Below are 14,779 nucleotides of genomic sequence, written 5' to 3'. Positions count from 1 at the left end.
ATATAAATGTCTGCCTTTGTGTTCCCTGTCCTGCACTTTTTGCTATGATTTGGTAATTCCTAACTGGGTTATTGAATACATTTCCATTATGCCATAAGCATTTTTTTTTTTTTTAGCTTTTTCATCCGCTGCTTCATTCCCCTGAATTATATGAGCTGGTACCCACATAAACCCCACACTGCATCCCTAATGATGAATTCTAGATTTTGCCAACATAACTTCTGTCATTGTGTCTGGTCTGGCCTTGGATTTACAGTGTTTTATTGTTATGCAAGTAGTGACGACAGATTACTTTAGACTGAGGTATTTTCTTGTCAATCCACCTCAGGGCACAGAGGATAACAAACAGTTCTGCTGTATACCGATCAGGAAGCCTTCACCCATTCCCTTTTTAAGTTCCCATATAAACACCCTGAAGCTATACTCGCCCTGTAAGGGGTCTCTGGAACCATCAGTAGATGTACATGGTGTTTCCCCACTTTCTTCTGATGCTCCATGGCTTTATTTAGATCTCCAGCTTTTTGTCCTTTGACAATATTAAGTCTGACAGGCTCAGGCAACAGAGGAGTGGGAGGCCAACAGATGATTGGCTCCACTTTTCCTATTCAATAACTTCACCTGCTTTTTGCCTCATGGAGTTCACAAAGTTAAGCTTTTTTATTTTCCCTGTTTGTTCCAGGTGTTGGCAAATAGTTAGAAAGTTTGGTCCATTTGCTCTTACTTTGACACAGTAATGGAAGGCTAACTTCATTTTTTTAAGCTCCAGAGGGGCTTCACCTCTTCACCTTCACCACTCTACCTTAAACTTGGGTATATTCCTGAATGCTCCACTTAAAACTCAGGCAAGACACACATATAGTCAAGCACTGAGCGGATTATGGCCCTCTTACTGTCTGCTCGGAGATCCAACTCTCACACATTTAACATTAGCGGTACAATTAATGTAACGAATAACTTTATGAATATAAAAATAATTGTATTATTCCCCATCTTACAAAATTTGCCTGAATAAATAACATTAACACAGTTTCCAAAACCTATGGAAAAATAGGCTAATTGAATAAAAACGTACATTATTAATGTTCAAATCATTCTGTAACAGAAGGTAGGTTAATAATGAGTTTCTTCAGAAACAGTTTCATCACGTAGCTAACCGAAACGCTACGGAATAAATTTCACATTTACGAGAATCACAACTTGAAACATCAAAAGGCCACCGCCGCCTGACGTCACGACATTGTTTACATTTTGTAACTGCTGCAACAACAAAAATAAAAGGGGGGCTCATACTTAAACGAAAATAGACGACAGGAACTGCTGCTTATTAGGTTACTTTTAAATTAATTTAATAATTGCAAAATGGATATAGCCTAGTATAGGCTAATGTTTTTTTTTCTTTTTTACAAATAATATGACAAATCAATATATATTTTCACACTGAATCCCCCTCCCCCCATCATGTCTAACAGTTGCAGGAGTGATTCGTTGAATATTTTGATTAGGTACAAGCTTGATTTTCCTGTCTTTCTGCTCAGAGGTAGTCACCAGTGTGGCCTAACAGACCGCACATGCTAGATAGAATTCAAATGAACATCGCATGGCATTCAGGCAAAACAAAAAAAAAAAAAGACACCAGCCTAACCCTAAAGCCCAAATGTTTGACTTGAACCGAAATATGCACACGGGTATTTGTAAAATGCCCATGTAGGTGCAGGCCTCTCAGCTATGAATGATCAGCCACACCCGTTTGCGGCAGGTGAACTGTCTCAACATTGTTTAATTTTTGGCAAACTGACTTTATTATCATGAGTCAACACAGAGGACGCAACAGAGAACTCCCATGACACTTTGGATAAAAGGAATAAATGTGTTTACTAAACAGTTAACTACTAATGTTATCAACATAAAAATATGCCTCGTTTTTATAAATTAATTGTAACATTCGAAAACTACAATACTTTATGGCACAAAAAAAAAGTTAAATTCACAACTCTCCTCCGGGGCGTATTGCAGGAGGGAGGAGTGAGTTCTTTCAAGGGAGGAAGAGTGAGTGTTTCATAGACACACCCAGTCCAACAAAGTGTGAGAGACATGCAGAGTTATAAGCCTGTGTGGAGCAATAAGAGGGTGTGGCTTTTTTTTTTTTTTACTCACGGAGAACAGATAAGCTGAGTTTTCCCTGCACAGAGGGACAAGAGTCACAATCCTGAGCAGACAACCATTTTTACTTTCACTCTGCTGGGCTCTCAGACAATCCAGCTGTACATTTCCTCTCTCCCCCTCTGCTGCATACTTTCAGCACTTTGAAGCTAGACTTTAAAGGGGAAGCAACTAAAAGAAGTGAAAGACAGCTGAAGAAAACACTTCAACACACAGCCATGAAGGACAAAGTGAGGAAGGGAGGAGGAAGAAGTCAGGCCAAGGCTGGTAAGAAATCCTTGCGATGTGTTTTTGTTCTTCTCCGCTCCACTCTCTGTGCCTCTCTTTCCACTTCCCTCTGCCTTCTTTTTTTTTTTTTTTTGCGTGTGGTTCCTCCCTCACTGGAGAATGTGAGGAGAGTGGGAGATTTAGCACCGCTCTGCTGCTCTGAACATGGCTGGTGCTTTTCTCTGCTTTGAACACGAGAATCTGTTGTTTTAACTTTTGTAGTAGATTTACTCAAACAGAACCTGATGATCAACCTAACATCTCAGGAGAATACATACATGTCCATGACGATCCTTTCAACTCAATCTTTAAAATCTATGCGTTTTGCGCTCTCATTCAAAATGAAGTTTTATTCCCACCCCCTTTTTCTTTAACTTATAATTGTGTCTCCACAGTCTGAAGTAGGCCTCTTAACCTCTTTTAACCTTTGCCACTCCCCCTTAAACTGACAGAATGATTGAATTAAGGCAGAGTGTGTGTTTACTCTGCAGTCAGAGGTGTCAAGGAACGAAGTACAAATACTTCGTTACCTTACTTAAGTAGAAATTTTGAGTATCTATACTTTACTGGAGTAATTATTTTTCAGCCGACTTTTTACTTCTACTTCTTACATTTTCACACAATAATCTCTACTTTCTACTCATTACATTTTAAAAATAGCCTCGTTACTCCTATTTCATTCTTGTTTTCATTCCGGCAAAAAAAACCCTATCCAGATAAACCACGCCATCCGGATAGAGTGAATTTGATTGTGGTTGGATGAGAAGTATAAACATGTACCATTCTGACACCCGATTGGTTTGTACGAGATCCATCGCACCTGCACATGACACAAATCACGTCACACTCTGTCCGTGGCAGAGACAAACCATACAAGGATAATTGTTACTAATCCTGCCCTGGGTACACCAATTTTCTTGTCCAGTTTTGTTATCTTACATCCGTTGCTCTCACAGATTCCTGCAGCTAAGCTTGGATGTACATTTACATTCCAATAAAAGTCATCATATCTTCCGCTCCATGAAACACAGGCTCAGTAGTACACATATATGTATTTGCATTGTATTAAAATGTGTTCATTTTCAATGGGCATAAATGCGGCTGAAACAGGTGCATCCCAAATTTTTCAACATTAACATTTTAATATAACATGATAGTCATTTATGGCCTTTAGAAAAATGTTTTTTTTGGGGAGGTGAGGTAGTGCACTATAGGCCCCTGTGACGCGGCCTAAGCTTTTGTCCTTAATGACATTTTTTTTCCCCCTTACATTACTTTTACTTTTATACTTTAAGTAGTTTTGAAACCAGTACTTTTACACTTTTACTTGAGTTGATACTTCAACTTCTACAGAAGTCTTTCTAAACCCTAGTATCTATACTTCTACCTGAGTAATGAATGTCAACACTTTTGACACCTCCAAGATAAACTTATCATGGCTGAAATCAGTATAGTTTTCTGTAGTAGTGAGGGAGCAGCTTCAATAGAAAGGAGGCTGATTGCTCCAAGGGACAAGAGGAGAGGAGGGACCTACATCCAGCCAATCATGAACAGAGAAGCTATTTTTGGGTGCTTTCCAGTTGCAAAGCAGTGCCAGATTGACAGCATGAACTGAACATTCGCTGTACAATTGAGTACAGCGAGTGCAAGGTGATTTCTCTGCTTTGCTCTGTGTGTCAAAAGTGTAATATGTGTGTGCATCTATGCATGCAGGTGTGCTCGGCTGACACACTGTGGGTTTGTGTGTGTGTGTGTGTGACTGTTCTGCTGTCTGCCCATGCCAGAGCTGGGTGTGGTTGTCCCTTCACCCTGAGATGACATGGAGGCCAGTAGGCAAATTCAACAGGTTTAGTCACACTGCAGGTTGAGGAACACGCTGGGTCCTGCTCTCCCTCTGGTTGTGTGAGTGTGTGTGTGTGAAAGCAGACACACCCCAGCTCTCTCTTTCTGTGACAAATTCACTCTCACTCTTGCCCGCAGGCACACACACACACACACACACACACACACACACACACACACACACACACACACACACACACACACACACACACACACACACACACACACACACACACACACACACACACACTCTGACTCTTCAGTCCAGCTCAGGGTAATTTTACTGTACAAAGGACGGGGCAATCTGAACCATTGAAGTCAATACTGTAATCCATTCATTCATTCTTTCACTCAGTGATTCATACAGCAGCACAAGTCTTTTCAGAGTCGTAGTGAGCTGGAAGTATTCCCAGCACGTAATGAGCTGAGGGCAGGAAACAACCAAAACTATAACCTTGTCTGTTGCAGAGCTTTGTGATTATCCTGAGTTAGTTTTGTTTGACTTCTCCTTCAAACAGACGCAGTGAGTCAGACTGGTGGAAAAGAGGCCCTGGGTATTAAGCAGGAGGAGGACACGTCGTTTTCCGTGAAGATCCAAGGAGCAGGAGTGGAGTCTTTTGAGCTGCAGGTACTAAAACATGATTATTGTTTCCTTTATTCACTCTACTGTACACAAATGATTTACAAATCAAAGAAACTGGTTGCGAAAGCGAGACGACAAAAAACTTTGATTCACTATATTTATCCTGAATAGTTTTTACTGGCTTATGATCCAATTTTTGGCATGATTCTGTGTTTTTGTAGGTTCATGGATTCTGGCTTGTTCAAGACGCAGTGATGACTCTGCTTTCGAGGGATGAGGTGTGTCCACGCACCAACCTGTCCCTGGCACTTACTGGCACGACCCTGGACCCCCTCACAGAACTACAGAGCATCAAGGGGCTCAAACCAGGAGCCGTCATTCGCCTTGTGGAAGGTATCTGCACAGTTTCCTCTCATTAGTTCTGATTTATTTCCAGTCTGCATTTGTAGGATGCTTTTTTTGTGTAATTTAATGTTCATGATCAGTGCATTTTTTTTCCTTTTCATGCATTATGATAACATAATTATGTACTCCATATAGATATTCTTTTAACATTCATTTTTATTTTTATTTATCTTATCTATTCTGTTTAATGTGTTATTTGAGCATTCTTGTCTGTGCTGCTGTAACGCCCGAATTTCCCCTCTGGGGATCAATAAAGTACTATCCTATCCTATTTTCATCACTCTAAGCTTTTCAGCAGTAGTTTGGTGTGTAATGCAGCTTACACTCTGTTGAATGTTTTTCCAGCTGTTAAAGAAATATTGTTTCACTTAAATATAAGTTTCTTGTCATTCATAGTACGATAGGTAAATGTGGAAATTTCAGCATAATAAGACAGCAGAGAACAGCAGTGTATGTAATTATTTGTATGCCTTCATGTCAGAATAACAAGAGATCTTTCTTGTGAAGACAGTGAAAAAAAAAAACCCAAATACTTATTTCATGAGAAAACAAGACCATTTAATGAAAAGGTACACTGTCTGTGTTGCAGCAGAGTTGCAGCCAGGCTAGCATTTTCATAAAATGACGAGAGATCTGAATGTTTTACAATAAAGGGTAACAATGAAATCAGTGTAACCTTGACTGAAGTAGCTGAAGTCTGACGCATTGATCCAAATTTTACACAGTTGTCTGGACACCATGTTTGTATGTTCAAATAGCTCTCCTGATCTCAAATAAACATTTGAAGTTATGATAGGAAACAATCTTTATGTTTGTTTAGATAGCAGGATGATGCTTGCTTGTTGTCATAAAATATTGAAATAGCTTCTGTAGTGAAGATTAATCCAGTCTGTGTGATATCATCACACTCGTAGCGCTTTCCCTTTCACACACCTGTGAAACACACTTACGTTTCTCTCGGCTCAATGTAAATAGCTGACTCACCTTTTCTGAAGAGGTTTATAGTTGCTAAGTTTACAGCTGCGTGCAAACCAATTAGTCTGCCTCTCATCCGCTAGCTGTTAAAATACCGAAACAAACCATCCTGCAGCAAAAATTTGACTGTGTACAAAATGTACACTGCAGGTCTATGAGAGTACACATCAAAGATGAAAATATATTTATCCTAGAAAATATTTGTCCTTTGCAATTTTGCAGTTTGGCAGTTTCATAGAGGTCAGTGTAACGTTTATATTCATGCTGTGTCTTTCCAGAGTCATACACCTCCCGCTCGTCCGGGCTCCATCTGGCTCGTGTGCTGGAGCTGCTGAGAGCGTCAGGACCTCAGGATGCACTGCGAGAAGGACGTTCACCAAGTGTGCTGGAGACACTCACACAATCACCAGGTACACACATACTGTGCAATACACAAATATGCAAAGCTAAAGGTCAAGCTCACCCTAAAACCTCCCTTTGTTTCTGCATCAGACTCTAGCTTACCAAATGGAAAGAGCCTCAAACGATCTCTTAGCAACACAAAAACAGAAACACCCACTCAGGACGGAGCTCCTCCTGAGTACCTCCTCCCGGGTTCCACGGAGAGACCTCTGATGGCCCTGCTGCCACACAGCTCCCAACCAGAGGTATGTCACACCAGGAGTCTTCTTCCACACTGGGTCATTGTGATTCACACACAAACACTGACTCCCTATGTCTTTAAATGTGTCTCACCAGGCTCCCTGCTACATCAGAGACTTGTCTCTGAGCTGCTGGAACCCGCCTCCTGGACACAGGAAGCTGCAGGGAGACTTCCAGTACATCAGTGTGGTAACCTTAGAAGGTCGGCGGTGTGACATCACATCCTGCCCGAAAGGTTTTTTTCTCAACAGGTAAAAAAAAAATACTTTCATAATACTTTGTATTTTCCATGTGTTGTCTTAATCGTTATATTTGCTTATTATGTACCCAACTGTGTTATTTCCTTTTTTTTTTTTTTTTCATCAGGCTGCTTTGATTAAATAATTATCTTTATAAATGTTTCAGTCTGATTCTGAATTCTTTTCACGCTATATCTCAGGTCAACGGAAGAAGTGTTTGATCCTCGTCCTGCACAGACGGCCCCACTTTGTCACTGTTTCACTGATCTGCTCTGTCAAATAAGCCCCGCCTTCAAACAAACTTTTACCGCACGCAAAAGCAGGTAACACTATAACCTAATGAATTATGTGACATGTCTTAAAATATTAAGGAAGAAGGGACAGTGCAGTGGGATACAGTGAGGTGTGTATAAATATATATAAAGTTGATTGTTTTCCTTCTTTTAGGCTCCAGTTACCTCCAGCAGAAGTGTTGCCTACTCCCTACCACACTCTGAGCTGGCTAGGGCCTCCCTGTGCCTCCCGCACTCACAAAAACACCTTCAGCAGACTGGGACTGGATGATCAGTCGGCTACACAGGTTATTTATTTCACAACACAAAACAATATTTTGTAATTGTTTATCGATTGACCTGCTGTTGGCAGTGAATATGTAATTACATGTGTTATTTTTAGGGTCCGGACTGGAATGAGGAGTTGCAAGCAGCCAGAGATCTTCCACTGCTATGTCTGGAGGAGCGCCTGCAGAGAGACAGAGCTCTGCTCCAGGTAACCAACAGTTTGTGTCATTCAAAAAAAGAAAAAAAAAAGAAAATACGTTTCATCTCTCTTGCCCTCACACCTGTTGTACCTGTCTCCTCAGGTAAACAGTGCATTTATCAGGGCTGTGTCACAGGCAGCTGGGACTGTTGTAGACGGTAATGTGGAACCTGTGAATGGAAACCCTGAGGACCCGGCTTTCATGTGGGGGGGCCTGTTCATGAACCAGGGGACCGCAAATGCAATGTATGGTGGAGAGAGGGGTCGCAGGTGAGAGCACACCCCAAGTGTGACTGATAAGAACATTATGAAATAGTTTCTGTTTTACTGTTTCACTTCAAGAATGGCATACCATACCATATGAAAGATATTATTTGATACAGTTAGATACGATAAAACACATTGTTATACAATATGATACGCTACAATAAGATATGGTATTATGAGGTATGTTGCAATATGACAGGATACAATACGATATGATTTGATACTATACATTATGGTATGATACGATATAATATCGAACACATTATGATTAAAAAGTCTACATTACATGCAGGGCTGCTCAGAGACTGGAGCTAAGAGGAGTCCAGGCCTACACTGACATAGAGGGTCTGCAGGGTCTACACACTCTGTCTACAGCGGTTGTAGACTACAGAGGCGTGCGTCTTACTGCTCAGGGTCTGGCTCCTGGTTTGCAGAGTACTGAGCCAGAGAAGGAAACTACTCCAGCCTCAAGGTACACCTTATGGAAACAATGTATACCAGTAAACTGTGGCTGTATTGTCACACTGTTTATTGTCTTTCTTCTTGTTCTCTATAGAGGCTTGCTGTACGGGGTAAATGCGGGACCCCAGGAGTCCCCCCAGCGCAGACAACTTTTAGAGCACCTGGCTCAAGCTGCAAAATCTCTTTCCATCCAGAAACACACGGTTGTGTCCCCAAACAACTACCTGGTACCGCTGTTCACCTCAGTGGATGCCCAAGGACTGCTGGGGGCTGATGGGAGGTTCTACATACTGGATGTGTTCAGGACCTTTCCAACTGATGTCAACTTCTGCCCTGAGGCGGAGACAGACAGTCAGACAGCAGCAGGGGAAGAGGGGAGTAAAGAAAGCTGTGAAGAGAAGGAGGAGAATGGGAGTTGTGTAAAAGAGGGTTTTCCTGAGAGTTATCAGTCAGACTTTGGGCTTCCAAAGAGCTTTCCTCACTCACTCTGCAGACTGAGGCCAGAACTGGTGCAGCTTTTTATCCAGCACAAGTGAGTTTCACATGAAATTAAACAGCTTAAAACTAAGTTGTTTTTTTTTGTTTTTTTTACCTTTGTCACAAGTTTGAATTCTGTTTCTGTTCTCCTTTTAGATATTGCCAGTTCACACAGCGGGTGAGAGAGATCTTGGAGCAGAATGGAGGGTTTGAAGAATGTGCAACAGCTGGTAAGAAGTGTTTTAAAAGATCTAGATGAAGGCAATTGGAAAATATAGTGAGAGCTTACACAACGTATGCTCATTTCATACCTGATTAATATTTTCATACTTGCAGGTGACTCTCGATCCACTGATGCAGTGCGAGCTGCTTGTAAAGAAGTGGGCTCTGTTAGCAACATCATCTTTGAGATGCGCCTTAACCCAGACATCTTCTCTCCAGGTACCAAAGGAAACTACACACACACACAGACACACACAAACACACACACACACACACTGACACGTAAACAAAACGCTCTATGGGTTAAAAAACAAACAAACGTGTTTTTTGTGTTTCGTGTTCAGGGCTTTCCGTCCCTCCTGCTGAAAGCAAGTCAACAAAGCTGCAGGAGAGGTTGCTGAGAGAAGCTGCAGTTTTGATCACCACACATCAGATACCTGCATTTGTAAGAGGATCTTTTGTTTGCATACTTCATTAAGCGCATGATCTAGTGCAAACATGAAACAAAATCAGCATATGTCAACGTGTGTGTGTGTGTGTGTGTGTGTGTGTGTGTGTGTGTGTGTGTGTGTGTGTGTGCGTGTGCTTGCAGGTTGAGTACTGCCTACAAAGCAACGAGGCACCGATGGATGGCACTTCTCTAAAACAGGTCCTCCATCAGAGAGGCATCAATCTGCGCTATCTGGGTCATGTGGTAAAGGCCATCAACCAGTCAGAACACAAGGAGCGCCTGAGGCATATACTGGTGTGTTTAATTTAGTTGATGTTTGAAGTACTCCCATTGAGTAGTTACCCTCCTTTATGTGCTTTCTAACGTCCCTCATTCTGTCTCAAACAGAGGTTGGTCATTGGTGAAATTTTCATCCGCTCAACAAGACGAGTGTTCAACAATTTCCTTCAGGTAGTATTTAGTAAAAAAAAAAAAAAAAAAAAAATGCAGGTGTGGGTCTTTGCATTTTAGAAAGAATGAGCTATCAGCCTCTGACTATGTCTCTGCAGGGTGTGGATGTGCCAAGTGTCTCTGCAGCTGTCAGTCACTTCCTCTGCTGCCTACTGGTTCCCCACTTCACTCCCGCTGCTGTGGGGGAAGAGACCAAAAAGAAGTCGAGGCGGCGTGGCCGAGGGGCCGGGGCCTCTGAGAGTATGCCCTGGAGCACACTCACTGGAGCTGAGCTGTGGAACCTGGTCTGCCAGGACACTGATGAAACGTACAGCTTGTGTGACAGCCTCGGGTGAGGACACAGACTGTGTTTGTTCTTACCTCATGTCTGTCAGTTTGTTCGCTAGGTTTATTGGAGGGCATATTTATTTTTAGGATTTACCATCATGCAAGACCAGTGTTACTTATTCCCTCGGAGAACAATGATAAAAAAAACTTGTATAACAAACATGAAAACAAAATGACTTTGTCCCATCAATGACAATCTTTTTGACCATTTTAATTAAACCTGGATATTAGGATAAGCCTATGCTTGATCCAATTTAAAAGCTACAGCAGGTTTGAACTGGAGGCAGATTATGTAAAGGGAGGGGACTCTGACCTCCAGGTTACTGCACTTAACCTTCTTGAAACATTAGGAGCTATGTCAATGATTTTTCTAGAACTTTTTAGTGGGTCAGAGTAAGTTCTAGCACCTACTGACATTTTTCTCCCTGTTACAGCTCTGGTCCAAACTACCTGGTGGAGCACTACGGCCTTCAGAAGATCTCTTTGCTCAGAGAAGTCTGTTTGAAAACTGGATTACAGGTAATAACATCTGAAATATGTAATCATCCTGTTATTAGTCTTTTAAATAATAACTGAAAAAACGATGTACTTGTAATATTTTGATATGCACTCAGTTATAATTTCAAATGTTGCTGTGAATACAAACCTATCAAATATACTGCAAAACAACAAGTGAACAAGTTTGTTCATTTTGATTCCGCACCAGTTGAGACTGAGAGACTACTTCTTCGACAACCAAAATAAAGCTCCCATTGGTCCAGATGATGTCCTCAACATCTTCCCTGTCGTCAAACACATTCACATGCCAACTGCTGATGCTTCAACAGCATATCGTGCTGCACTGACCTTCCTGGAGAAAGGTGGATGAAAAAAAATCTATTGTTAAGAATGTCTCATAAGAGGTATGAGCAGACAATCTAACTATTACATGTTTCCTCACTGTAGGTCTGCTGGATCAGGCCCATGAGCACCTGCAAAACGGAGCATACCTGTTTGGAAGAGTGTGTGATAACCTACACCCTGAGGCCTGTTTCTGCCACAGCATGCTGGCAAAAATGGCCTATCTGCGCGGGAAGCCAGCAGAGGTAGGCCGTCTGCTCCACAACTTTTTTTTACAGCTACATTTAACAAGGAGGAAAGTTCCCCAAAAACTTTCACTCTTATACTGTTAGAAAAAGCATTACGAGGTAAATAAGAAATACAAGAAAAATGAGACAGTCTGAATTGCTCAGAAGTTTAAACAAAGTGTTACAAAGAGACTATTTGATACTTGAGTTAAATTTTAGTTCCCCGGAACTCAAGAATGATTTTTGAATGAAAAACATTAACATATACTAAGGTCTTTTTTTAATAAAGATTTTAAGCGATAGAAGGCTTAATACACGTTGTTGTGGCCCCTGTTCTTACTGTGACTTCATATGATGTTAAGGCTCGCAGTGTTCAGCTGACAGCGGTGGTCATCAGTGAGAGAGTGCTTGGTTTTGACCATCCGAACACCATCCAGCAATATGTGAGTACAACAGCATTTCTGATTTGTTGGACCAATTGTATGAGTGTAGTCTGGAGGTCCAAAAACTCCTGTTGATTATGAATATATATGTGAACGTATGCACTGTGGTTAATTGGGTCATGTGTGTAAAATGTAATTTTGATGTACTTTTTTTTCACATGTAGGCACTCTTGGGTGTGTATATGTTTGCTGGAGGGGAGACCACCCTGGCCCAGAAGTGTCTCCTCAGAGCCCGCCTGCTGATGCTCACAGTCCACGGAGAGGACCATCCATACATCGCAACACTGGATGTAGGTTACAACACACACAAAATGTAATAACAAAGAATGTAATTACTTTTATTTTGACAATGCGTATCTTCTCATGCTTTCCTGCAGTGCTGTCTTGGTTTGGTGCTGACCGGAGATCAGTGTGAACAGTACCTAAGGAACGCCCTCAGACTCAACACTTCCTTCTTTGGCCTGACAAACCAGCACACTGCGCTCAGGTAAGGTGCCATTTAGAGCATGAAAAAATATTTTTTCTTTTATCTATTCCAACATCTTCACCATTTCTCTCCCTGCCTCCTGTCTGTGCAGTCAGCACCTCCTGGCCCAGTGGATGTGCAGTAAGGGAGACTACAGAAGTGCCATGATGCATGAGAAAGAGGCCCTCACTGCTTTCACCTCATTGGTCAGTGTATATATGTGACAGAGAGGGAGATATGTGGATTGGTTTATGTATTTATTATATTCATTTGGAAAAGTATCAACTATTCTCCCTGGGGTCAGCTCAACTCCCTGGTTGTCTTTGCATCTCATCTCACGGTTATTTTTTCTCTCAGCTTGGAGAGGATCACTCTCAGACGAGCGGCAGCAAAGAGTTTCTGTGCACCATAACCAAGCAGGCAGTGAAGGTGGAGCGCTCTCTCAGACAAGCGGGAGCCCACTGCACAGAGCAAACAGTGGAGGTATCATGAAGTCTCTGACAGCATTAAACTTGCACAAAGAAGAAGAGAACTGTGTTTATTAATGCCTCTGCTCTCTGTTTCAAGTGTCTGACTCCCTCATCGGACGCGGTGCTGGAACAGATGGTTCTGGTGATGGGGATCAGGAGTCTCACACAAAGGTAAATATATTGATGATTACATGCTTCAAACTTGTTCATAAATCAGTATTTTTAAGACTGTGATGAGTAAAAGCATCCAACATTTATAGATCTAGCTCTAATTTGAACATTACATACAAAAGAGACCTGGACCATTTTTTTTTTGACACTATTTGCATTTTAAACCTTTTTTGTTTTGCATGAATGATAAACTATTAGAAGGCAATTAGCAAAAACAAAAATATAGTAATTAAGCATTGTTACATTTGGACTACATCTCACTTTGTACTGCTGTAACACAAAATCTGTTCTTTTTTTTTAAAGCTGATAACTTATAAAGGGAACAGGAAATTCTATGTTGAAGACAATTAAAAGTAAAAGTAATGTTCTATCTAACCAATAAATCTCATTTTTTATAGTGACAGGCTCACAGAGTACAGGAAGAAACATCAGGAGTTAAAGGCAGCAGTAGCCAAAGAGCTGGGGTTGAACCTGGGATCTAAGCAGTTATTCACCTTGGAGACGATGAACTGGGCAGAGAAAAGCTCAGACCAAGAAACAGGAAGCGGGGAGGAAGCTGAGAAAGGAAGCCTGTCTGGGGAGAATGCCAGCGAGAGCCAAGAGGAGCAGAAAGAGGAGGAAACTTCAGCAGAGAGTGCTGACGTAGTTTCAGCTAATGGTCATGAGGTGGAGCCAGCTGAACAAAACCAGCAGGCAGATGTAGACGGAGGAGACGGTCATGGAGCTTCTTCAGGTGCTGATGTCATGGAGGTGAACGGGGAGTCAAAGTCAGAAGCTACAGGAGAGGAAACTGATGGAGGAAGCTGCAGCACAGTCAATGGGGAGATAAAATCTGAAGCGACAGGTAGTGAGATGAAGCCAGAGCAGGTAAATGGTGAAGTAAACGGAGCTCTTCACATCCCCATCAGCCCATCAGCCCTCAAGAGCAAAGGAACCTGGGCTGATATTGTTTCTAAAGCTCCTGTATCCAATGGAAAAGCAGACGAAGACACAGCAGTCAATGGAGTCACAGATGGTGTCACTGCTAACGGAGCAGCAGAGGAGTGAAAACAGGCAGGAGAAAAGTGTTGTAGTTGAGTTTTTAAAAAGCCACTGCTGTAGGATTAAACTCTCCCAGGTTCTGAGATGTAATTTGGTGATATGATCATGAAGAAAAGCTAAATTTGACAACGAGTCTTGTGATGAGTATTCATTTGTGTTGGAAATGTTATTGCTGATTCTGGGAGAGGGCTGTACTGTTGAGTTTTTTTTCTACAATAAACTATTTACTATGGTTTGCAAGTGATTGTTTTTTTGGCACATACACAGCATATATGCTCGTAAAAAAAAGATGATGGCAAATCCCTATTCATAACCAAATCACTGACTCAATGAAAAAATTTAGAGCAAATCATGATTAATGAAATGCATGTTTTTTTAAGCCTCTGCTGCGGTGACCCTGAAGGTCAACTGCAAAAATTTAACTTCATGCATTTAAAAAAAAAAATTAAAATCAAAAATATTTAATAAAATGCAATAAAATTTTCACAGAATGCTAAAATATTTAATGAAATGCAAAAAAACATTTGGAGAACTGCAAAAACCATTCACAAAAAAACATAGAGGTTCAGGTCCCTGACCTCAGAGGCAGGAGA

General features: G+C 41.4%; 1 protein-coding gene across 2 annotated transcripts in view; it reads left to right on the top strand.

The window, feature by feature from the left end:
* Positions 1–14,426, top strand: part of si:ch211-166a6.5 (clustered mitochondria protein homolog) — a 108,869-nt gene extending 94,443 nt beyond the window's left edge. Inside the window, exons 2-29 of one of the 2 annotated variants that reach the window (XM_061038072.1) lie at positions 2,348–2,427; positions 4,788–4,897; positions 5,074–5,245; positions 6,511–6,642; positions 6,725–6,879; positions 6,971–7,125; positions 7,314–7,436; positions 7,561–7,693; positions 7,789–7,881; positions 7,976–8,142; positions 8,432–8,611; positions 8,696–9,133; positions 9,235–9,308; positions 9,415–9,519; positions 9,645–9,745; positions 9,893–10,045; positions 10,139–10,201; positions 10,300–10,532; positions 10,963–11,047; positions 11,235–11,388; positions 11,474–11,613; positions 11,958–12,038; positions 12,203–12,328; positions 12,416–12,525; positions 12,617–12,710; positions 12,862–12,987; positions 13,072–13,145; positions 13,544–14,426. In XM_061038072.1, the coding sequence (XP_060894055.1) occupies positions 2,379–2,427; positions 4,788–4,897; positions 5,074–5,245; positions 6,511–6,642; positions 6,725–6,879; positions 6,971–7,125; positions 7,314–7,436; positions 7,561–7,693; positions 7,789–7,881; positions 7,976–8,142; positions 8,432–8,611; positions 8,696–9,133; positions 9,235–9,308; positions 9,415–9,519; positions 9,645–9,745; positions 9,893–10,045; positions 10,139–10,201; positions 10,300–10,532; positions 10,963–11,047; positions 11,235–11,388; positions 11,474–11,613; positions 11,958–12,038; positions 12,203–12,328; positions 12,416–12,525; positions 12,617–12,710; positions 12,862–12,987; positions 13,072–13,145; positions 13,544–14,192 (4,275 nt within the window). In that variant the 5' untranslated portion in view covers positions 2,348–2,378 and the 3' untranslated portion in view covers positions 14,193–14,426. Of the gene's footprint in view, positions 1–2,149; positions 2,428–4,787; positions 4,898–5,073; positions 5,246–6,510; positions 6,643–6,724; positions 6,880–6,970; positions 7,126–7,313; positions 7,437–7,560; positions 7,694–7,788; positions 7,882–7,975; positions 8,143–8,431; positions 8,612–8,695; positions 9,134–9,234; positions 9,309–9,414; positions 9,520–9,644; positions 9,746–9,892; positions 10,046–10,138; positions 10,202–10,299; positions 10,533–10,962; positions 11,048–11,234; positions 11,389–11,473; positions 11,614–11,957; positions 12,039–12,202; positions 12,329–12,415; positions 12,526–12,616; positions 12,711–12,861; positions 12,988–13,071; positions 13,146–13,543 lie in introns of those variants that run through there. The other variant, XM_061038071.1, reaches the window with a different exon arrangement.
* Positions 14,427–14,779: the final 353 nt, after the last annotated feature.

This window comes from Labrus mixtus, chromosome 5 (genome assembly GCF_963584025.1).
Source record: "Labrus mixtus chromosome 5, fLabMix1.1, whole genome shotgun sequence".
NCBI lineage: Eukaryota > Metazoa > Chordata > Actinopteri > Labriformes > Labridae > Labrus > Labrus mixtus.
Note: the sequence above shows the minus strand (reverse complement) of the source record. Positions and strands in the feature narration are given on the sequence as shown.